The 24,389-nt window shown below is 40.7% G+C and overlaps 1 protein-coding gene across 3 annotated transcripts in view; it reads left to right on the top strand.

The window, feature by feature from the left end:
• The first annotated feature begins 3,085 nt into the window (after positions 1 to 3,085).
• Positions 3,086 to 24,389, top strand: part of LOC104960238 (activin receptor type-2A) — a 44,746-nt gene continuing 23,442 nt past the window's right edge. Inside the window, exons 1-4 of one of the 3 annotated variants that reach the window (XM_010788218.1) lie at positions 3,086 to 3,762; positions 3,936 to 4,015; positions 21,406 to 21,613; positions 22,778 to 22,911. In XM_010788218.1, the coding sequence (XP_010786520.1) occupies positions 3,961 to 4,015; positions 21,406 to 21,613; positions 22,778 to 22,911 (397 nt within the window). In that variant the 5' untranslated portion in view covers positions 3,086 to 3,762; positions 3,936 to 3,960. Of the gene's footprint in view, positions 4,016 to 21,405; positions 21,614 to 22,777; positions 22,912 to 24,389 lie in introns of all 3 variants that reach the window. The other 2 variants (XM_010788220.1, XM_010788217.1) reach the window with 2 other exon arrangements.

Below are 24,389 nucleotides of genomic sequence, written 5' to 3'. Positions count from 1 at the left end.
TCACCCCCCGTTTTTTTCATAAATCAGTCGGTGGTTAAACGGTTCAAGAGGGTGAAGTTTTTCCCCCAACTTATTTCTACTCTAACATGACACGGTACGACAACCCAAAACAGTATAACGTGTAGGAATCCCGAAATAAATAAAAAAGAACCGAAATTGTGTAACGGAATTTCTTGCACAATTGGTGGCTGACTAAATACTTTTTTCCCCCACTGTATATATATATATGTTGAATAAAGATTTTACTTATGCTTGGGGTCAATTGCACTTAGCTTTATTTTATTTTTTTCTTCTTTTAAATGCTAGAACTCAGTATTTATTTCCACTTTATATTCAAGTGGAAAGCTTTTGAAACCGAATAGCTTCTCATCTCTCTCACAATCAGCCATTTTAAGTGCTGAATAAGAAATCACTTCAACATCAGGAAACTCTCCTTCTATGTATATGTGTACCTGCATCACTGCAGCTGTATGACGACAGTCCAACACTGCGTGGAGGCTCAACAAGGCTCAGGAAGAGAGAAGCGTGTGTGCTGCTTAGCTATCAGCGTGCCGTGCTATAAGATGTAAGCTCCTGATATTTAGGTTGCATGACAGTGTACACACGCTGCTAAAGAAATGAAGGTAGACAGATTAACAGAGAAAGGGCAGTGTACTTTCTCTAAGTATTAAAAAAGCTTAAAATATTGTGCAGTACACTTTATCCTGCAGGCATTTCAATATAATTATAAGTTATAATAAAAAATAATGAGATGCAATTTTTGACTCACTGTCATATGATTATAGGCAATGGTGTTAAACTTTCAAAAATGATGTTTAAGTTTAATAAAAAAGATATTTTATTCAGACTTAATTTTGCTTATTGTGATATATACAGTAATCTTAATTTGTATCGATTTCAACTGCATGCAAGGTTTAATTCTGCAGATTTCCTATTTATTCCTGAAAGAAAATAGCTTACATTACACCAATTTCTGATGATATGTTTTAGGTCTCCTTGATTTATAATATGTGTCAAGGAAGATGTGTTAAAATAGATGCATGATAAGCATTCTTGATGCTACAGCTGACACAGATTTTTAAATGAAAATTGATATATTAAAATCCTCATTCATGACTAAAATCCTGATACTTTTGCTTTTTCAAATCCTGCAGGGTAAGTGAAGAGTGAAGAGTTCGTGCAGGGTTCAACCGGAATTCCTGTTATTGAATTAGTTCATCGCTGGGGATGCAAGACAAAGGAATGTAACAATGATGTGTAATCTAATCATACTGTGATTGGAGACCATATTGACAATGCCCTTATGTGTAATCAGCTGTGTTTTGGATGCATGTTTTCTCCTTGGTATGATAAACATTTCCCGGACAGAGGCGAGGACTCCTACTCGCCCTTTCCACAAAGAAAGGTCAGTTGGGATGAAGGTTCAAAATCACTGCCAGGGGAAAATCATGTACAGGAAATGAACTCAAGCTCTAACCACTAAGAGCTGCAGGTCCGTGTCTTCTGAAGATGAAACACTTCAATATAGAACAGGTGACTCAGCTTCCAGCTTGGCAGAGAAATCCCCGGAGACCTTTGACCTCCTAATCGTTTAGTAGCGCTTATGGTTGGAGATCTGCTCCAGGCTATTAGAGAGATTAGTGTCACGTAGATTTGGGAATGGGCCAGGCCTATATCTGTACTTCATGGTATTCTCAGCATTTATTACTGAGCACCCAACCCCTGTTGAAATCTGATACATGATCATATAGTAGCACATACTGTTACAGCGTGAGGATATGTGTAGGTGCACATGTATGTGTTGACCTACATAAAGTCTCAGGCTACATATTGTGAGCATGCTGATGAGTAAAAATAGACATTTTGTGATGTAAACCTCATGAAACATCACTATAATTGGCTATGAATGCTGTTTAGGGTCTCCCATAACTGTTGTTTATGTGTGCTGTATATTGTGGTTGGGAAAATGCATATATGCCTAATACAACATGATATTATGTACACATTCACACACTTTGTAGCCTGCAATAACACTTTACTTGCTAATAACTGTCAAAACAGTGTATGTTATGTTTGTTTTGGGGTATTCCTTATTTTTTGAAAAGATGACCGCCCCTCTTCTTGCAACAGCACACGCCATAGTGCAAAACGAGCCGCCTTCCAGAATAAAAACAATCCATAGCTCCTAAAGCAGATTCATCAAGTAGTTTGAAATGAGTCAAGCTCATACCGGAAATGGAACATTTTCGGCTACAAAATGAAGATAAACAAATGTGTAATAATTGGCAATAATAAATACAAACTGCAACATGTTATGAGTGCAAATTAGAAACAATTGTTTTTTCTCCTGAAACTTCACACACAGCTCAGTAAACAGAAGTGTCACAGAGTGTGTATTTCACTCGTCCTAATAGTAGAGGAAGGCCATTCTCCTGTCTTGCATAGTGGTGATATGGTCAATAATCACGTCGTAGAATATCCCACCAGCCTTCCACAACATTAGAGTCAATATATATTGAGCTAGCAACTAGCTGCTGAAGTTTGCACTACCAACTAGCATCTCCGTCCAGACACCATTTTCGTCAGAATCCCTCCGTACGAAGCTCTAGTAGTCTGGGAGTTGGCTTGTCATAATATTTAATTTTGAGTCGCTATATCATTTAGTGAAAGACATTTTTTTAATGTCTTTTGAAAATCTCCACTCCATAAATGCACTTGCTAATGTTGTTACTTGCATTGTTGTACGCTGTTAAAGAAGAAAGAAAATAAATAAAACAATGCACATATGCCCTACATCTCATTGATAATGAATCTATATTTGCTTTTAAGGGTATTTTGTGTGCATGCCTTGTTAACATGCTGCTTTTAACAAAACAATTTGGAATCAATCAAGCATCTAATCCAGCACCAGACTGACACGTGGCAGCAACTGTGATTTAATTGTTCTATCTATATGGCGCTGATCTAATCTAATTTCACATTCCATTGAGACATTTTATTTTTGAAATACTCTACCGGAAGCTTCATACATGAGTTTTGTGACTTGACATTGGTCAGTGACGCCATCTTGAAATTGTCCCGACCAGAGGAGGCGAGGAGGAGACGGACTTGGGAAAAGCAGCTCGTCCTAAACTCGATAGCTGCATTAGCTACACGGATTAGCGGCAGCTTTAGGGGTTATTGCTAACATATGATAGTGTTTCCACTTGTTCATTCAAGTCATTTCGACGGGAGAAGGTTGTTTGGCCCACTTTGGAGAGGGCTAACAAGGCGGAGGGAGCCTCGGTTGTTTCCCTGTTGGAGCGGACGGAGCTGCCCCGCCACTATCGGCAGAAACGGAGGTTTACACGCGGAATATAACAACAAAATACACGTTTTCAGCCTCCCGTTTCCGCGGTAGGAGAATCTAAATGATTATTTCAACATCGTTTTAAAGCTATGCGATCGAGGGTGTCGAGGAGAAGTTTGATCGGAGAGCGAAGTGCGCTTGATTTCCAATCCGATGGATGTTAGCCCTGCCCGGCTGTGGCTTGGCTCTCTGCTCCGCTGCTGTGAGAATAACACAACAACAACAACAACAACAACAACAACAACAACAAGTCTCTTCATAACAATGCTGCACACACAAGTATATGACAACCCCGGCTTGAATGCCAACAAGACAGCCTCCGTTGCTTGTCTCTAAACCTGGAAATACCTCCAACCATCCCCTCCGCTTCTTCTTCACCCCTCCTCTTCCTCCCTTCTTCTTCTTTTGGACTGGTAAGGCTTGCATTGCCTGGGATTTGTGGATTTATCCCTCGATATTGACATTTTGAAGATGTCCTTTTTGCACAGACAGAGCTCGGTGGAGCAGCAAGACATTTAATTTGACTCTTGAATTTGAGATTTGTGGGCTTTTTTTTTGTTTTTGCTTTTTTAAATTCTCTTTCTAGTGAGAGGATCAGATTCGGATGGAAAATGGGAGACGCCACCAAACTGGCCTTCGCCGTTTTCCTCTTCTCCTGCTCTTCAGGTGGGTGTGGAGGGGGGGTAATGCATGGTTTATTGTCAGCTGTTGAGAACTCAGTATATTGTTCCCTCTGCAGAGTTGCAATGCTTGTTTTTATCTGTGGAGAATGCAGTGCATAGGGGAACATCTGCCACTCAGAGTTATTATGCATCCTCCATGTGTGTCTATACATTGTACATGTGTTTAAAATATCAGTAGTGAGCCCAAGCTGGGGCATGGGGACCTCAATTGGTCCTTGAGGGGCCTCTCATGGGACATACCAGTACGAATTGGGTTTTATGCTGAATTCCATTACATAACTACTCTATCCTCTCTGTTATTTTACAAGTTGCAGTATAAACAGATGTGCAATTAATAACATTAGTCAATTCTAACATCAGATGAATAAAGACGTTGAGTGAAAATAAAAAGTGGTTAAAACCTAAGGTGGGTGGTCCACAACCTATATGATCAAAAATAACAGGAGCAACTCTGCATTCATAGCCACTCAATAAGCTTTTTATCTTTGATTTGTTCATAGCTGCTCAAAATATATCTGCTCAAAAAGGTCATGGACATTTTGGTTGGTAGGTAATCCAGGTGTAGGTGGGTTTAACCTTTTTAATTTTATACAACACACAGTTCAGTTTAAGCCACTTGTATTATACCATGTGTAATTTGAATCGCCACAGCAGAGCAATTTTCACCCTTCATGTTGGAGAACATTCTTTATGCGTCCCCATTTCCCAGGGGTGGATGCATAATAAATGTCAGTGGGGTCAGTGAGGTGATAATAAGCTGCAAAGGGTCAACCGTGGAGGGCTGTTTTTCCTGCACAGCACAGAAAAATATGGCATTTTTTCTGTTACTCAATGCCAAAAGATATTAGAAGTAATTATGTTAGAAATACAAGAGGGCAGCAGTTGATTTTTGCAGCCCTGTTCCACCAGAAATAAGACCATCTATCCTCAAGGTGATGCGAATAACCAGGGAGTGGTCCTTTTTAATGGGTCGGTGTCACAATACATGGATGTGATGTTTACTTCATTACTTGCTGAAAAGCTGAATAATGGTTTCACTATGCTCCATCTGTTGACTAGGTGATGATTGACAGGAGGCAGATTCTAACGCAACCACAGATTGCATGAGTTGAAAGATGAATTTGTCTGAGAAAAACAACATTTGACCTGGAGGCAGTATTCTTATTCTTGTGTATAAACAGAAATTAGATTACTGGAAAAGTGCATTATTATTATTAAAGGGGACCTATCATGCAAAATGCACTTTTTGATGATCTTTTATACATACATGTGTGTCAGGGAACTCACAGATATGTTTTAATATATATCTGAGACCCATAATACATGCCTAAAAATAGCATAATAGGAGACCGTTAAACAGATAAGGAAAACATTGTACTGTCTGTTATGTGCTTATGAAACTTAAATTTGTATTTCTGTGCTGCTTGGAAATGATCTGCTTATAAAATATCCAGTGTGTAAAAGTAGTTCCAATTAAGGCTTAGAAAGGTAAAATAAAAATCTGTAGTCGCAGTGGAGTTGTCCTTTTACAGCGAGCCCAGGGGTGTCTTTGAGGAGAAATTAAAAGGCTTCTCAAATACGGTAATAGTTAGGGTTGGTTGAAGTGTAAGCCCAGGTGCTGTCTTTATTGCACAGTGCAGCAGATGATTATTCCGCTCGCTCATTACTGTCTGAAGTGGGGAAATGAATGGTTCCTACTTGAGGTGGGCTAAATAATCCTCGATGAAATCCAAGTTGAATTGGAAAAGCTCAAGACGCCACCAAGAAAACCTGCGATAAGGGAAGGGCTCTCAGCCCATAGTGCTTCATTTGATGAGGAGCCAAAATATTCAAGATAACATTGAGATTTTGATTCAAAGACGCCGAAAAACCTGTTTTTACGCTGTTTGGCAACTAATAACTCAAGTGACACTGTCTGTTTATGAGGTTATGTAATGCTATGTTGTACAGGGAGTAAGACACTATACTGGTCCTTAACAGCAAGGAGTAACTGCTTTATCCTCCAGTTTAAAATGTTATGAAACAGACAAGAGCAAGCATGCTTAATCAATTAGTCTATTGACGAATTAATTCAATAAAAAATTATAATCGATTAGCTGTTTTCTCGGCCTCTTGGACACAAAGAGTTCCTGTTTTAAGTCATGTTATGTTACAGTTCATTAAATATATGTTCTGTTTGCACAAAACAAGCAATACGTGAGTATCACCATGCCCTATGGACTTGTTATCTTTTGACTATTTCCTGACATTTTACAGAGAAAACAATTAGTTTATTGACCAAGCATGTGGCGGATTAATCAATAGTCAATTAATTGTTGCTTGCAACCATGAATAGTTTTAAGAAAATGTGCCCAGCTAATGTCAATTTCATACCTTAACACTTGCATACTTATGTAATTATTAATCAATAAGACATGTCATTGTTAACAAGTGTTACGCGATACATGGAGTTTCTGGATATTTATTAATACTCAAAGTGTCTTAATTAAGCCTTAAAACCAGACAGGGCTTTTGGAACCGAGGGTGTCTGTTTCCACACAGAAAAGGCATAGATGTGAAATGTGACCTGGTTTAATGTTGCGTTCAGCAGCTGCCGAGTGTTTTGATCAACGCTGGCATGTGTAAATGCTGCCGTAACACATGGCGGGTCAAGGTTGTCTGCCAATGTGTCGATGTGACAGGATAGTAAACGGGTTTCATGTGTGAGTTTTGCTACTTTGGGCTCAGTTTTTTTTAAAACTCCTGCTGAAACTAGAAAGAAATACATTTTCATTCTAACTGATAAAGCCACACTGCAACAGGCGGATGTTGAACCCGGGTCATGTGTTTGAAATGCGACCTCTGCCTTAGATCTCACGTGGGCTTAAACTGCAAATAGGTAAATATTGACTGTGCTGCCTCAGGAGTTATGGCAGTTTAGATTCTGATTCTATGGGACTGTGAGATAGGAGAAATTGCGATTTTAAAGATTGTGTTTATTTAAGCTTTGATTGAGGGGTGTCTTACGTGAATCAAAAAAGAACCCATGTCATGCTAACAAAGGGAATTATTGTGTTCTCTAAAAGCCAGCAATGTCTGTCGTTTATTTTATATGGTTTTAATTAGCGATATGACGTTTGACCCTTTTCCTAATGATGTAATGAGTATAATTAGTCTTAAGTTGAAGCAACAAGAATCTGGCCTGTGTCTCTTCTTCATGGTCTAAATGCAGCTCAGAGGTCATACCCGTGAGTAAATCATGTTTTGCCCGTAATCTGGGGGGAATTTAGGTTTCTGTATACATCGTCCTCTGAGACTGATAGATGGCGAGTCTTGTGCTCTTCCTTCACATTTGGCCTCCTTTTTTGTACACTGCAGCAGTTTCACACAGACATTGATCCTCTTGCACACCAGTGTAAGGTTACATCGATATGGCGAGGCTGAAGCAGCCCTGGGTTTTTAAAAAAAGAAGAAAGAAATCCTCAGCAGCAGATGTGATGATTCAGTTTCAGGTCTGCTTCGCATCAAACTTGAAACAGGATCTGAAATCAGTGATCAGACCAGGGTCTCTGTTCCGTCCCATTGAGCTGGGGTTAACTTGCATGATCCAGTTTCTATAAATGGGGGAATTGTTTGACGGCAACCTTTTTTGTTGACAACATTTTTGAGCAACGCGTATCTGTGTTTGTCTGAATAGACCCTGACCTTTGACCTCCTTGCAGTGAATAGAAAGAGATAAAGATATCTTTTCCTCCAGCATGCAATTCATTATCAGATCAGATTCTCAAACTAAGCATTGGATAAAAATGAATACATTCTGGTTGTTTCTTTTAGCCAATGAACTATTAAACTGCTATTCAAATGCGACTTAGTTGTTCCTGGCAAAGGACACCCTTTTTCACAGGCACGGTTTATTATTAGAAGACATTTATAGCGTTCTTTTTATCCTAGAAACACTAGGTTTGATAAAGACAATCTGTGCTTTACTTTAAATTGCCCTTAAACAGTTTTTAAGATTACAAGGCCATTGAGTTGATAGTGAAATCAAAGAGTAGAAAGTGAGAACCTCTCCATTTGTGAAGCCTTTGTCAGCCATTCTGAAAACATTTGCATTTTTGATGGCGGGTGTGGTCTGAGTATATAAAAACGGTAATTTCATGCATTTCATTTAATGTGTCTTTGAATTGAGATAGAGATGCTCCGATCGATCGGCCGCCAAAATAACAATAAAATAGTGGTATGCAACGTGTGTGAAGCAGAAATCCTCCAGCTCCACCTGCTGTGACGGACCGGTGAGCGGAGCAACACCCACATTTAGAATTAGACCTAACACAATATATGTATTCTTCACTGTTGGGTCACTCATTACTGAGCTGCATGAGAAGATACTGACCGGCTGTCAGGAGAGAGAGAGAGAGGCTTCCGCTCATTTCTCCCGTGTTATTCTCCAAAGTTAATGTAAACTTGAATAATGTACTTCATTTGAATGTAATAATTATGTTGGTTGTTGTTTGTGGAAGCGCCAGTGAATGAGCCCCATTAACTGAGTTTTAAATATCACTTTAAATGGAAGATCCCCATAGGCCCCGCCCACTCGATCGGATCGGCATCGTCCGATACTGATTCCGACGATCGACCCCAAAATTGGCGATCGAAGCATCCCTAATTGATACAATTTTCACGTTGATTTCTTACCATCCTGTGCCCTCTGCTGCAGCGTTTTGGGTGTTTTTTGGACTGGTCTTTGTCCTATTTTCTCCCCTATCTATTTCTAAAATGTTCTCTTGCATAATGCATAAGCCTCCAAAAGCACAGGTGTATTTGTTAAGGCCAGATGTAGCCTCGATTTCCCATTGGGCCCAACTAGTCAGATTCCTTTGCAGGGCCGTGTATCATTCTGTGCTTTAACATCATAAAAACTAAAGGGCCGTACTAGTTCATGGTCATGTTCATGTTAGTAAAATGGTAAACAGAAACAGCATGTTGCCAGATCTGTGCCGGGGGAATTATGACCCTCCTAAAATTAGACCTTGGCCAGGTGTTTTGTGCTCTGTGCCCACGGCAAGCTACTTTTTCGTGTGCCATAGTCTTATAGTTGCATTTATTCAGTGGAATATCAACTATGTGTGTAAATATGCACATACGTGTGGTTGAAAGACAGTAGAGTGTTCAATCATTAAAGTTGTGTTTTTAAAATTGGCTTTAAAAAATGGACTTTGGAACTTACCATCGACCCAACATTGGGCCAAATAATTTTCCTTCCAATGGCGGAGGCTGTCGCGAAATCATTTATTTTGATCTGCTTATCTCTATTATTTTACATTAGACTGCATGAGCACATCTAAATCACCCTGGAAAAGAAGAAAATGGCTTATTCAACCTCCGTAAAGTTCAGTCGCAAACACTATTCCTCTTTTTGATTCCCTGCTCACTGAATTATTGGAAATCATTCAACTGATGGTCAATTGATTGCCCTAGTTTATCATGTGTGAAAAGCATGGTATGGTAATCTTTTTTATAATTAAACAATGATGTTTCAACTGATTGTAACGGCCTAGGGCTTCTCTTAAAGCACACTCACCACATTAATGACTATCTAAACTTTCACTACAATTTAAGAATCATCAAAATACCATAATTGCTGTGGAGGGGATTTTCTTCGGCAACAGCTATTGTTGCAACCTGCTTCTGGTATCACCGCGTTCAGCATTGCCACACAGGGCAAAACAGTGGAAAAGCACCTCAGAGGTTAAGTAATTAGAGGAAATCGTTTGGGTTTAGTGTAGTTTTCTGAGGCTACAGATGCAGTAAATCTTACATACAGCTCAAAGCCAATGCAAGAGATTTCTTTTTGCAAATGATGTAATGCACTGAATCTTTTTATTACAGCAGTGGTAGGGGCAGTGATCGGACTGAAATAAAATACATGTTTAATTCAGCTTTTCCTCCTTGGAGGAAGCAGAGATGTTGGCAATGATTCGACAGTGTAAGACAGTAAGAGCTACACTGATACTGATACATCTGTTCAATACGGTAATTATTCATCATAATAATCAGACTCCATTATTCTCCCGTTTTGCCACTAAGTAGTCTTTTTTGTTGTCGGTACAATGAGTGTAAATGAAATCATACTTACGGAACATGGATGACTATAATACGACTGATCTACGACTTTACCTGAGTAATTGTCAGGTCTTAGGAGCGTGAGGGTCAACACCCGTAGCTAAAAGGACATCCGCTACAAGCATTCACCCTGTCGCTGCCTGCGTCCTTGAGCATAACCCAATCTGCTCTTCTTTTTGTAAGTCACGCAGGATGAGAGCATCAGCTAAAAGCCTAAAATGTAAATGCAGTCCGAGCGCACCTCTAAACGGGAAGTCGATGAATCGCCCGTGTAACCATTACTGACTCTAATGAGAACAAATGATAGGGATTCCAAGGTTGAAAAGGCAACGTCACCTTTGGTGTGTGTGTTGTGGCGATTAACTCAAGATATTTAGATAAAACTATTCAAATATACACAAGACTATTTTATTTAAGTGTGGTCCAGATTGGTCTTTTACTGTAATTAATGCATCCTGCAGATGTTGCTTTATGTGCTTGGGAGCGTTTCAGTCTAGACAGGCTGGCTGCTCAGACTGAGAAGCCTGGCTTTGATCCTTGATTAAAAACTGCGAGCTGTACATTCATCATGCTCTTGTTTCAGGCTCTCTCGAGGGTCCTCGCCTGCTTTACGCTCCCTCCTTCCTCTTCGTCTTCGCCCGTCTCTTGCCAACATTCCTTATTGTCATGAAGGTCGTGCTAACCTCTTATCACCAATCCCACTAAAGGGTAATGGTGTCTCGCACACACTGTTCGCCTGTGATATTGGGGGTCTGTTATCCGGTAATTATTGTTGCTGTCCCTTTGTGTTGCTATCTGATGAACCTCAAATGTTAGGATGCTTCCAGAAGCAGCCATATGGTGTGCAAAAACATCAACAGGTATTTCGTCTGACATTTATCGCCCTTGTTATACACTTTTACAAAAATGTAAAGAAGCCAGAAAAGCCAGAAAAATTCAATAGGGATGCCTACAGAAAATATAATTGAAGAATAGCTACTCAATTCACCTTTGAATATTTGGCTTTTCAGCTTTTGTAGCCGTCTTGTCTTTAGACACTGGCTGCTCACTTGTAGCTCAAACCTTTTTATATGAGGGGATTTGTTTGGTCTTGAAACTCTTGGTTGGCTGACAAGTTTTTTCTTCCCGAGCAGTATTGACGGGAAAGAGAGTTTTGAAATGTCAGCAGTCACTGAGTCATCTTCGGTTTGAAGAAAACTTTAAACCCTGCAGATATTATTTATTCCCTGCATGAAGGGAGTCAAACACTTACTGCACCTGTAATATAATATCATTAAAAATACACATGTTTTATTTGGGCTGTGAGGGGCCTTGTGACCAGTATGTGTCATTACTTTAAACTAAATATAAAGACGAGGCAGTGAGGTCGTCTGATGACTGCTCAGATGAAAAAGAGGGATTTATTAGCTCCCGACATTTATTGGTTTGTCTTGTACAAATGTGAAGCCGGCGAGTGCAAACAGTGAGCGTAATTGAACGTCTTGGCGGACCACGTGAGATGACTCATAATGGAGCGGTGCATTAGTTACACACATCAGCAGCAGTGTGGGCTAACCTTGACCACAGAGTGTATTTCTGTACACTTTCTCCCCTCTTTGCGTTTTCTAATGTAAGCAAAGCTGCAGAAGCTGAGCGCTATGGCTGCAAAGTATACCAATATTCTATAAAAATCGCAATATGGATGTAATATCAGTCAAAATAATTGCTATTAGTACTTTTTCCATGTCGTGCAGCCACACTAATCAACATTTTTTGGTGGTTATTTGATAATATTGTTTTTGAAGGTCTGTATTCACTTATGATGGTTGCCTCAAGCACATTGAATATGTTTTCAGCAGTGGATTATGGGAAATCTCTGGACTGCATTCACAAAGGACCAATCTCCGACTACAGTTTATATCATGGTGTTATCTGCCAGTCTCCCTCCCTCCTCCTCCCCCCCCTCCGTTCTTCTCTTATTGATTGCTTGTTTTATAAAAGTGAATTGAAACGCTCGTACCGCCGGCTTTGTGATGTTACAATATCACTGAAAACTCAATACGCAGTTCAGCTTTAAGCCCAAGTGGCACTTAACACACCCTTCAAATAAATCCAAACAATTCAAGCACAGAGGGGATGGTGGGGGAAGGGGGATTTTTACAGATCCTTCTCCACCACTAGAGATAACGAGGAGTTTTAAATGGCTCGTCCTGCAAAGAATGTACGGTATGCAGTGGACGACTGTAGCCCATTACCAACGAAGGACACGGGGTATGTTCCCAGTGTGCAAACTGTACAGCCGGCGTCAATTTAACGGCGAGAGGCTCCGGCAACCGGCCCCATCAGCGCTAATTGAGGCGGAGACCAATGGGCGTTTGTCGCTCGGGCATACCAGCGGGGATTAGAGGGATTGGATTCAGTTGCTGAGTGCTGTGGTTTTTAATGCCCCCCCCCCCCCACTCACCACGTCCCTCCTCCTGGCCCGTGGAAAGACTGCAGTCTTTGTGACCAGCTCACCCGAGCAAACCCGAGCACCTCTGCCATGTCACGACAGCGTCTGATCCAGCGTTAATGTAGCACTCTGCTCTGCAAAATGACTGTCTACTGTCAAATATTCTCTCCACTCTTACCTCTCCATTCATTCAGCTACAAAATGACCACTGTAATGATTCAAATTATACAGCTTTGCCACATTTTCCACTTTCATCCAAATAACAAATCTCATCTGACACATTCGTACACTTATTATTCCCCCCCCCCTCATTTTCTGATTATAACCATTAGACTGTGATAAATATCTCTTAAACACCAATTAGGCACCATGGCTAACTTCTTATCAAACGTTGTGCTATGGGACTTGAATATCCGGCGCTAGCTCTAAGACAGGGGTGGGCAAACTTTTTGGCTCGGGGGCCACTATGATTTTTAAATTTGACAGACGGGCCGGGCCAGTAGCAGATAGATACAAAAATATGTAGCTGTCCACTCCTCATTATACACTCGGCACTCAATGTTGACTTTTATTTTCTTTGGTCCACTCATTGTTCCAGATGCAGGTTCAAAGGTGAATTATTGCGTCATCTTTTGCGTCATGACGTAACCGTTTACGTGCCTTCTTATGACCCACACGGCGTTTTACGTCGCTGATTTTCTCAGCAACACCGTTCACAACAACATCAATAGAGGACTGCGTCTGGTAGTTTTTAATTATACGATGCCAGATTAAATTGAAGAACTACCTTGTACCTTTCTCCAGAGTGCCGTGGTGTATTGTTTATGAATGTGGTTCAGCTGCATTACTGCCCGCTGCAATGCTGCTCGTCTACCGGAGTTTATTCTCCCGTTAACTCGAGGCAGCGGCTGCTGTAAAGTTTTCATTGTCTGACTGTCACAAGCAGCTGATAAATATCCCCATCAGTGAATGTGTTTTAGTCTGAAAGCGGTTTGGCATCACAACGCTGTTATGAAAGTTTCTCTGGCATTCTACAGGTGATGTTAGCATAGCAACCGAAGCTAATCAAATTGACTACTTGTTGCTATCATATTGTGGCATAAGCCGTTTTCTACGCGCATATTTTTCCGGCGTAGTTTTCGTTATGATTTTACTTGTGATGGCCACATGTAGCCCATCTATTTATTCCATCCGATAGCTGCAATAATACAAAACAAAAGGAAAACGTCTGCCTCTTCACAATGGTCAATAACAGTGAACGGATGGTTATTAAAGTAAGGTCAAATAAACAGAATCACACTAAGCCTGGTTAGTGTTGCCTGACTTTATATAAGTGTTTTTTATAAGTGTGTGGTCGCATTCTAGTCACTTTGCTCAGCGCCACTGCTTGTTACAACTTGTATTCGCCGACCTTGCCGGGTTGCAGAGTGGGGCCAGCTGAGAGAAAAGACTCGGTAAATTGTGTCTAGAGTGCGCCATCTAGTGGGATCAACTGAAATGCCGGGTATTGCAGGAAAAAGGCAAAATGAATGCGGTCTTTACTATAATTTGGACAATTTTGTACCAATATTCGGTGGGCCAGATTCAAAAACCCAACTTAGTTTGCCCATGCCTGCTCTAAGATAATGCTAACCTCACAGTCAGTGGTGTCCCATCATGCCCCTGGCTAGGGCTGCTCGATTATGGCAAAAATCATAATCTCGATTATTTGGGTCAATAATAGATATCACGGTTATTAAAAACAATTATCCATTTACTTTGAAAACATCCATTAATTGAAAAAAATTTGAACAGTTGGGTTTTAAAAAAAATACTTTAATACTTTTTTTTAATTTAAATAAATAAATAATCGTTTTATTTTGATTATGTTTTTTTCATAATCGTTGCAAGACAAAATCGTAATTGCGATTAAAATACAATTAATTTAGCAGCCCTACCCCTGGCCCCTAATGCCTTTAATACTTAAAAAGCTATTAATGATGTAGAAACTCTTTATCAGGAGCTGCCCTAAAGGAAGATGCATTTCTAACCAGCGGGGCCTACTTCTATGTTCCTTTTGATGAGCCATTAAAATGCAGGTTTGTGATTGGTTTGGTCCCTAACACGGCTTAATGTTACTGAATCTGTGTGTGCCATCCTGCAGGGAAATGACAGACAAAAACATAGCGCTTTAATGGATGTTGTAACCTATCCTGGCAAATAACATTGATTTATCTGGTTTTGGAAGACACCTTTTTAGAAGGACAGCTTGATTTGATTATAGCCCAATCGGAGTGACAGTTTACAAAGTTTCTAAACTCATTTTTACCCCAATGCCATATCTATATTCTTCTTCTTCAAAAACTGACTGAAGCACGTTTGCCTCTTTCCCCCAGAATATTTGCAGGACATTATCACTAACTTGAATCCAATAATGCAGCAATACTACTAAAAATGAAGATGTGTGCAAATGAAAAAGCTGTATTGAGTTTATCTTGCGTTATTTATGCCAGGCATAGGGTGTCAAATTGCATCAGGAGCAACAACAACTATTACTGGAAAGCCAAGAGCTCTGCAGACATCATTTTGACCCCTAGCCTCACCCTACCTTCTTTATTCGACACTGTTCGACAATCATCATTTGTTTTTAGCGCAGGTCACAAATGTACCCACACATACCAGTGCCCCATACAACCATACATCAACTCAAATCTATTTCATCTCCGCCTGGACGCAGATGATAGGTTGATCCGTAGAACAAATTCCATCATAATGAACAATCCCCGCTCCTGGCAGCCTTTCAAAAAAAGCCTTGATGAATGGGTTGTTTACCTACTTCAGTGCATGTAGTGCCGAGTGCAGGCCTGGCCCGCCAAAATGCCTTTTCATTACGAGGCTGCAGAGCCCTGTGACCAGTCACTGAGAGGAAACTGGATATCACTTCCTGTATTCCTCAGCAGTCGTCAGGCAAAAACATGCCCGATGGACACTTCTTGAGTCTTAAATGTCACACTGTAATGCAGTTATTGACTGTATTATTTTTCGTTTTTTTCTCGAGTAATTCTGCATCTTTGGAGCCGAGTATCAGCTGTCGGTGAAACCAGAAACGTGAAGTCATTGCTTTCAATATGGCCGCCAATCTAATGACAAACACTCTATACTGTGGTGTTAAGCGACTAGTAATAGAAACAAGACAATCATACATTTATCTTGTGTAGTTTCTCCTTTCATAACCCTAAACAAATTATACATATTGTACTTACGCTCAACCTCAATGCCTCTACATTTTAATTCAAAAAAAGGTATTTGCACAGTTTCTCAATATGGAACCTATCAAGTATATCCAGTCTAATAGAAAGTGTTAAGAACTGAGGTTAAAAGGTAGCTTTTGTCAGATGTTGTTTTTCTCCTATGGCTGTTAAAACTCAGAGGAACAAAACTGTTTTTGCTTTTCCGCCACACAAGCTCAAGGATTCCTAAATAAATCAGACACTTTATCTGTTTCACCATCCAGCTTAGTTTTTTTAAGAGTAGACAGACCATCCCCCCCCAGGCGTTTGCTGGCTACCTACCAACGCGACTTAGTCGAAACTTCTCCAACGTTTGGCAGGTGGTTGGTGGTCATTTACCACCCAGCATGCACCTCACTGTGCTGGACCTAGATCAGACCAGAACCATCTCTGCTGCGTGGCTCCAACCTTCTAGCCCTCACACTTTGTGATTAAATAGACATGTGCTAATACACAGGATCTGATGTAGCTCTCCTGTGTGCATTTTGTTTCCTCTTTGGCACTCTGGCTTGTATTTGAGATGGGAATGGTGGTTGGAGTGAGTGCATGTCATTTGAGTAAGAAAGTGAATTTGTGCCAGCTCAGGCTACTTACTGTCTCATAAAAGGAAATACTTAGAGGAGGAATTGATTATGGTCACATTTCACAATTGGGAAAATACAGTGTGTCAGAGTTAGATGAACAACAAATAATGCCGTATTTTTGTTCCAAAGATTTCGAAACAAAAACGATGGATCAAGTGATTTTTTTATCCATCTATAAGAATTACGGTTTAGATTTTTCATCGGCATAAAACGAGTTTATTTCCTTTACTTGTTAAATCCTTTAATCATAACTTTATGAAAAGCGTTTTTAGCAATGGATGTGTTACTTAATGATTGTATAATGTATTCTCCTTGATATACTGTCAATACTCCTAAACAGAAAAGCAAGAGAACGTCATTTTGAATGACTTCTTAAAGCTGCTAACTTAATGAAAGTAATCTTCATAACAGCATTCCGTGTACCTCGCTCCCTAACTTTGATTGAGTTCATTATCCATGCTGAGCACAAATCATGATTGATCATTAAAGCGCTGGGAGCTTGAATCCATTTTTTTTTTGGATTTGGTTTCTTTTTTAAGCTCCAGGTGAAGCGGGGCCAGCAGCAAGTTGGGCTGTTTGTCAGCCTTCAGGTCTATCACGGTGCATCTGATCTCGCCATCAAAGAGGGAAGCATCACCCTCTGCGTCTTGCTCTCAGCGTCGAGGGCCTCCACCGTATTTCTCAGATTTGGCTTCTCGGAATTGCCTCTACCTAACATGACCTCTTGGCCGCGATACAAAGATTGAATTTTCAGGGCCGGCAGCAGATAATCAGTAAATCTCAAGTCGCTGCATCTCTGCCAAGTTCACAATCTTTTCCATCTTCATATTACACTCTCTCTAGTGAATCTCCTGTTTTCAGTCTAATTCTTCTCCCGTCTAATTGCCTCTGTGGTTGCAGGAATATCTTTAAGTTTATTTCCCGTCAATCCGTTGGGGACTTGGAGTTTAATCACAGTGGAATGGAGCATCAGCTAAATGCCCAAAATGTAAAATGTCAGAGTGAATTTCCAGAGCGAGGGGTGAGGAGGGTTGAAGCAGTTTTTCACAAAGTCCCAGTGGATTGGGAAGTGGGTCGGGTGTTTAGACATTTTGCAGGGGGAGGCATTGCTAAACGTCCACAGCTAAAGTAGGTCATGGTTAACCTCCTTGATACATCTCACATATAACTAGAAGAGAGATGGAGAAAATGATAAAAACATGCATTATTGAAGGTATTGTATTGACTGTATTGTGCGCTAGTATTCATCTTGATGAAGTAAAGGTCTGACAAAGCCTTCCTTTATAAATGAAACATTACGATATAACTCTTTGGTTTATTGCGGGACTTTCTCAGAATGTGCGTCACGTTACATGAAGTTTAAATATATATTTTTCTTTACCCATTTTCCCACATGAGCAATCAGCCATTATTAAATATATGTTACAAACACCCACCGTCTCCCAGAAAAAGATGACCTCGCTTTACGCACTTTGGCTATAGTTGCCCAATGCTGTGTTTCTTTCTGGATCATTCTATCCAACAAACGTTATTAGGACAAACAATGTGGCCTGTTCTTCTCATGTTTGACATTTCCAAGCGTGAAATGTCTCCCAACACAAAGAGCCTTCTCTCTTTATTGCCTGGATATGTGCCTGTGGGTGGAAGCCCTATTGTATGTCCTTGCACAATTGCTCGTGTAGGCTCTGCACTCACTGACTTTGTCCGCTTTAGTGAACTCTGAGCTTGCGACTGAGTCAGAAGATTGATTTCTCCGCTTTATATCCTTCATATCCGCCATACTGCCCACCTTTGGCACACTGCGCTATAGGCAACCAGCCTGTATTGTCACCTCAATTCAGCGCCGTGATTGATTTGAGCTCTTAACGGCTGTATTTACACCACAGCACTGTATTTGCAGTTCACATGGCTCGCAGCTCTTTGACACACAGTGTAATATCTGAATGGAGGCGTTATCAATGGAGCTGCTGAGGTGTTGCGGCTTGCCTTGGCCGAATAGAACAAAGACGTCAGGCTTTAGTCATGCTTTTTGTATTTGAGCAATGTCGTTTTCAGAAAAGCATCAGGCAACAACAAAATGTAAGAATGCAATTAAAATCCTATAGAAAGATCATTGTGGGATCAAACAAAGCAACAGTTCCCAGCTTCTCAAATGTGTGATATTTCATGCTTTTTTACGCATGTGATTGACTTGTTTTTGTTTCAAGAATGTTGGCCAATTGGACTGTGGGAAAATATGCTAGAAATGTCCTCAAATATTTTGACATAGTAAAACGATTAATAGACTTTTGGACAAAATAATCTGCAGATTAATTCCCAAAAAGTAATCATAAGTTGCAACCCTATTTGAAACAATTGCTTGTATTATATTATAAACCAAACCTTTTCTAGTGACCTTCCAGGAACTAAAGGCTCGAAATAAGTCAACAAATCTAATCTTATGGCCTCTTTTGATTCTTTATTATGGTTGTATTTATCCTACTCCAGTTCTATAGCAACACAACAGTGGGGTATTTGTTTCATTTGGGTACTGGAAACTCATTATTTTGAGTTGGTTGTCTTGAAGTTCACGCAGGAACTTCCTGTGGCATGCATTGTAAATCACTCCAGTCAAATGGAAATGCGCATGCAGAGCACCTGAACGCATCGTTTCCGCCGGGATCAGCGCCAGCATGGCTTATGTTGTTACGCCAGAAGTGGCTAATGAGCTAACCTTCCGCTTTACCTCCGCATACCTCTCTGTAATTATCGCCTTCAGCTCCCACGAGAGCCAGCGGTGCTTTCATCCCCATCCAGCAGGAACAGAAACAATAGAAAAACCAGGCGCCATACAATGGACACTTAAACGGCCCGATGGGGTGGATGAATTTACTAAACAGCGGGTGATGTTGCTGCTTATTTTGAGTCAAAGGATACATCATGTCGTAGCATTATAACACAGCTTAGAAAATAAACCATCCGTACAGTTTGGGATATTCAAAGCACTTGATTTAAATACGGTAGGTATTGTTTGCTTTATTTTCTTAAGTTTCCTGTAGCCATTTAATGGTTCCGATTGGAGGAGCTACCTTGGTTACCAACATCTCCTCATCTTATCTCTACTTCAGGTTTCAGTGTCGAGCTCATGGGCATTTTAGCTGCAGCTTATGGTGAAAAAACAAATTAACTTTCCATTTCTTTGCTTTGTTTTTGCACAGCCTAATCAGCAATCTAACTCAGAATCATTGTTTACCTTCATTTGGTGGCGTCAGTTGTAAAGAAACTTTTTGATTGAATAGTCCAAGGCTTCCAGTCCATAACTCTTCAACATGCTTTGAATAACTTCAAAGTCTCTCCCTTTAATTTATCAAAATGACGGATGGCCTTCAGATTCTTCAGTCTTTTAAAAGACTTTAGTCAATGGCGGGAACATTTCAGTTCTGTCTGTTTCTGTGAAATAGTTTGGGACTTCATGTGGAATGGATTTTACGGGTAAAAAGCTGCAAAGAGGCAGTGACCTCACCTGCCAGTGAAGTGGTCGCTCTCCTCCAGCTGCAGCTGTTATTGAAGAGAGACCTGCAGTGCTTCCATGACCCTGGATGGCATTAGCTGGCTTTACGTAAGCAGCCATTTTATTGAAAAATATCATTATCTACCAAAAAGTAACCTTCATTACGGAAGCTAAGCCCTGATTTCTGGAAGATTATGTGACTGGAAACACTTTCAGGGCGGTCTGGACACTTCTCTTTTGCGAGGTTATTTAACTGGGAAGTGGATAAGGATTATATAAATCTGAGCATTACTCTTTATTTGTCCTGGAGTTTTCTGTAAAAAATACAGAACATTTTGAGTCATTAAGGCAGGGTGCAAATCCTTCCTAGTATGACAAATACAATTTAAGGGAAGTTAGATTAATAAAAAGAACTATAAATACATTTGGAAACTTATCTTTTAATAACCCAACACGTTATGATAATTATAGAACTCCAACCGACACGCATTAAAGGCCATATAAAATAGATGATGTATAATTGACATATTGACTTATCATAAAACAGCCATGATTCATCCTTTCCAAACTTCTTCAGCAGCAATGGGAAGCTCATAACCCTTTGACTCATGCACTGCCTTCCTTTTTCCATGCTTGATGAGCTGTTTTTCACCCAAACTAGTAAGTCACACTTGTATCGAAGTTGGCTGTTTTTCAGCAGAAATTCAATCATGTGAAAAGATATCGCCTTGATAAGTACCTGAGTAATACAAACAGCTTTGAAATGTGGTGTCTCAGGTCAAGAGAGGTAACACTCAGCGGCAAAATCCTGCTCACTGCTCCTTTTGGTGCACAAAATGATACTTAGGAAGCAGTCCTGGCTTCCTGTGTGTCTGAAACATTTAGCTGCAGTGTTGTCAGCCGTCTAAACCGGACTAACTCTCTGACAGGTGATGAGAGGCGGCAGCAGCGACGCTAGACTGACAAGCTGTCATGCAATATTTTTCCTCGGATATCATTTTGCAAAAAAAGCTGCTGTCTGCGTTCATCCGCAAGAAATCAGACTCTCCTTTATTTTGGCAGGGAGGGAATGAAATAGTTCACTTCTGTTGCTTTTGTAATCAGGATTTTGATTCCTCTTATTTATTCTGTCATGCCTAGATCATTTGTATTGCCTACCTTACAACAAAACGTTTTCATTGGTGTATTGGAAGTAGATTTTATTACAAATACACTTTTGACGACTTCATGGTATTGCATACTTTGAGGCTGTAAAGAAATGTCGTTCCACCTGTTATTGTCTAATTACTACATTCTCTGTAAATGACCTTTTCACTTGCCTTGTGAATCTTTCAATTGAAAAGCTGCTTATTCTAGTTAACCGTGTAAAAATATGTGATAGAGAAATTGTTATTTGCAACCGCTCGTTCAGGAAAAGCCAACAATGCTGTCTTAATAATGACACTCCTTGAAATTCAAAGAAAACTATAACGTTGTCTCCCTCTTCATCCTCTCCAGGTGCCATCCTGGGACGCTCGGAGACGAAGCAGTGCGCCTACTACAACTCCAACTGGGAAAAGGAGCGAACCAACCGCAGCGGCATCGAGCCTTGCAGGGGCGAGGAAGACAAGCGGCGCCACTGTTTCGCCACGTGGAAAAACGTCTCCGGTGCCGTGGAGGTGGTAAAGCAAGGCTGCTGGCTGGACGACGTCAACTGCTACGACAGGTACGCAGGAAGCAGAACATAAAGAAGTAATACCTGAACAATCGTAGGCTATCCATAGGTCTGTTGAATAACTCGTATTTAAAACCATTTTCAGTGACATTTTTAAAAAAAATGAACGTCACTTGTTCATCGTCAGAATAGACTGGTTTTGACAGCACTGAAGAGTTCCTCAAACGCCTCACATGTGGCTGTCAGGGACTTGCAAATCCTCCTTTTTTGAGAAAATGTGAAAACATAACATCTCTTCTGTTGATTGTGTGTGAAATTTATACCTAGTAACAGTCTTGGTTTAAGGGCTAATTTGCTCTGAAATGTAAGGCATTTGCCCCACAAACGAAATGTATACGTCAAAAATGATTAAACTGAATCCGTGACTGGGTATTTAAACGACTAACGGATGTCAAAAAAAGTGAATTTACAAACATATCAAAGCTCCATCCAGTTTCGCCTCTCTAATCAATGCTTCAAAGCTTTACATGAATTCCAAGCAAGCACGCCATGAAGAGATGTTGACTCTGTAAACAGTTCAAATGAAATTACCAGAGTTTTTGGTTGATTTCCCATCTTTAGGAATTGCCGTGCAGATCTTAACATGATGTATTCCTCCAAACACAGACACAGATATGATATTATTCTAGTTTGTTTCTGGCTCAAACCTCACCCTGGCTTCTGGTTTGAGCCGGTTCTGCTTGTGTTTGATTCGCGAGCGATAAAGTAGATGGTGCAGCCCGCACAGTTTGGGTACCTCTGCTCAGACGGCGCCGCCTCGCCTCCCTGGAGAGTCCAGAGCAAGGCGAGGGCGGCTGCTGCCACTTCCTTTGGCTTTTATCTGATGACTGTGTGAGTGTGAAGCAGAGAGAGTGTGAGATTGTAAGTGTACACGTGTGTGTCTCTTTGCATGTGTGTTGCCGTGTGTAGGAGTCACTTAATAAATGTTTTCCTTTCATGTCTTCCGAGAGGCAGGAGGGGAGTGTGTGTATGGGCCTCGTAAAGCATCTGCAGGGAGAAGTGTGCGAGCACATCAGCGTGCAGTTGATGAGTTTGCGCGTGCACTCCCTGGCACTTAAATAAAATAAATTGCTTCCCTGTCCTCTGTAATCGTGCAGAGAGGAGGGGATCGTTGAGTTCCTTGTTTTCTAATTCCCACCTCCATGTCTTCCGCAGTAGCGAGTGTTTGGAGAAGAAGGAGAGCCCTGACGTCTTCTTCTGCTGCTGTGAAGGCAACATGTGCAACGAGAAGTTCCTGTACGCCCCTGAAGTGCCCCAACCGGGAGCACCGCATCATTCTACCGCCTACAGTATGTACACTTCAACACACACACACTCTACACACTAGGGTTGTGTTGCTGCCTAACCTAAAGTGGATTTTGTTGGAGGTGAAAAGTCAACTTTCTTCTATTATATGAGTATTTCTGCTTACACCAGGGTTTATGAGCAGAAACACCTACGAACAGTAGCAGGGAGAATAAGATTTTTAAAATATCGTGTTACCTCTACACATGTGTAGTTATATGAAATTAAACATGAGAATTATTATACTATACAAACTTCAGCGGTGTCAAATTGATAAACAAAAATATAACTGACTTACAAATTATATATAAACAAATGATCTACTTAATTACACATCCGAAAAGGGGTGGGAAGAAGTTTCCACTTATTTAATCCCACCCCAATTATTAACATATATATTAATTTTTTTAACACATAAAAGAAAGAAAAAAAGTAAAAACACTGATTGAAATTAATTTTAAGAAAACTATAATAACATTAAAAAATAATAAAACATATAGTAGTATTTACATTGAAATAGAATGGAATAAAATATGTGCAGTAATAACAAAAAAAATCCTCCAAAAAGGGTGTAATGTAAGTACAAAGCTGATCTCCAGGGAACACAGGTGTGGCTTTTTGAAAAGCAAAATGATGTAGCCCGTTATACTCTGTGCGCTCACAAAGCGGTGACAGTTTGGTGTCCTTGAACTCATCACCTCGCTGCTGAAGGCGCGTCTGTCTTTTCCTATTCCTTTAAATGTGACTCTGTGAAACCTGCAGACACCCTGTAGAGAAAAAAGCTTTCTGACAATCGCCCTGAGCGTCCCACCATGCAGCTGGTGCTACCCCGTCGGTCCCAACTTGTTCTCTCACCCCCTTCACCCCCCACCCCGCGGATGGCGTCCGGGCGTCGGCGCTCTGACAGGGGCTGCCCAATCAGACGCTCACACCTTGTGATGGCAGCACGGGCTGAGCCAGCAGGCGTCACCCTGCAGGGGTCACACACAGTTCGCAGCTCTGTTATTTTTGGAAGGGCGGATTACGTTATGTCACGAGATGGATTTGCTAATCCTGGTGTGTGTGTGTGTGTGTGTGTGTGTGTGTGTGTGTGTGTGTGTGTGTGTGTGTGTGTGTGTGTGTGTGTGTGTGTGTGTGTGTGTGTGTGTGTGTGTGTGTGAGATATGACTCCTAAGCACACAGGCTGTAAGCAGGGTTGATACTGCACTTAGAGATGATGCAGCACAATGTCAAACCAATCAGGCAGCTGTGGAACAAGTACACAGATTATTTGTAGCCATACCAAAGAGTAAAAATACTCTATTGCAAGTTAAAGTCCTGCATTCAAAATCTTACTTAAAGTGGACCTATCATGCTATATTTGAACAATATATTGTAGGGTCATACCTATACAAAGTATATAAATATTGTTTTTTTTTCAAAATACCAAACAGATCCTGCATTTTAGCCATGCCTCATTTCGCTCCATTTGCTCTTTCCGGCC

Source organism: Notothenia coriiceps, unplaced genomic scaffold (genome assembly GCF_000735185.1).
Source record: "Notothenia coriiceps isolate Sejong01 unplaced genomic scaffold, NC01 NC01_scaffold00031749, whole genome shotgun sequence".
Taxonomy (NCBI): Eukaryota; Metazoa; Chordata; class Actinopteri; order Perciformes; family Nototheniidae; genus Notothenia; species Notothenia coriiceps.
The sequence above is the reverse complement of the archived record's forward strand: the minus strand, read 5'-3'. Positions and strand labels throughout refer to the sequence as shown.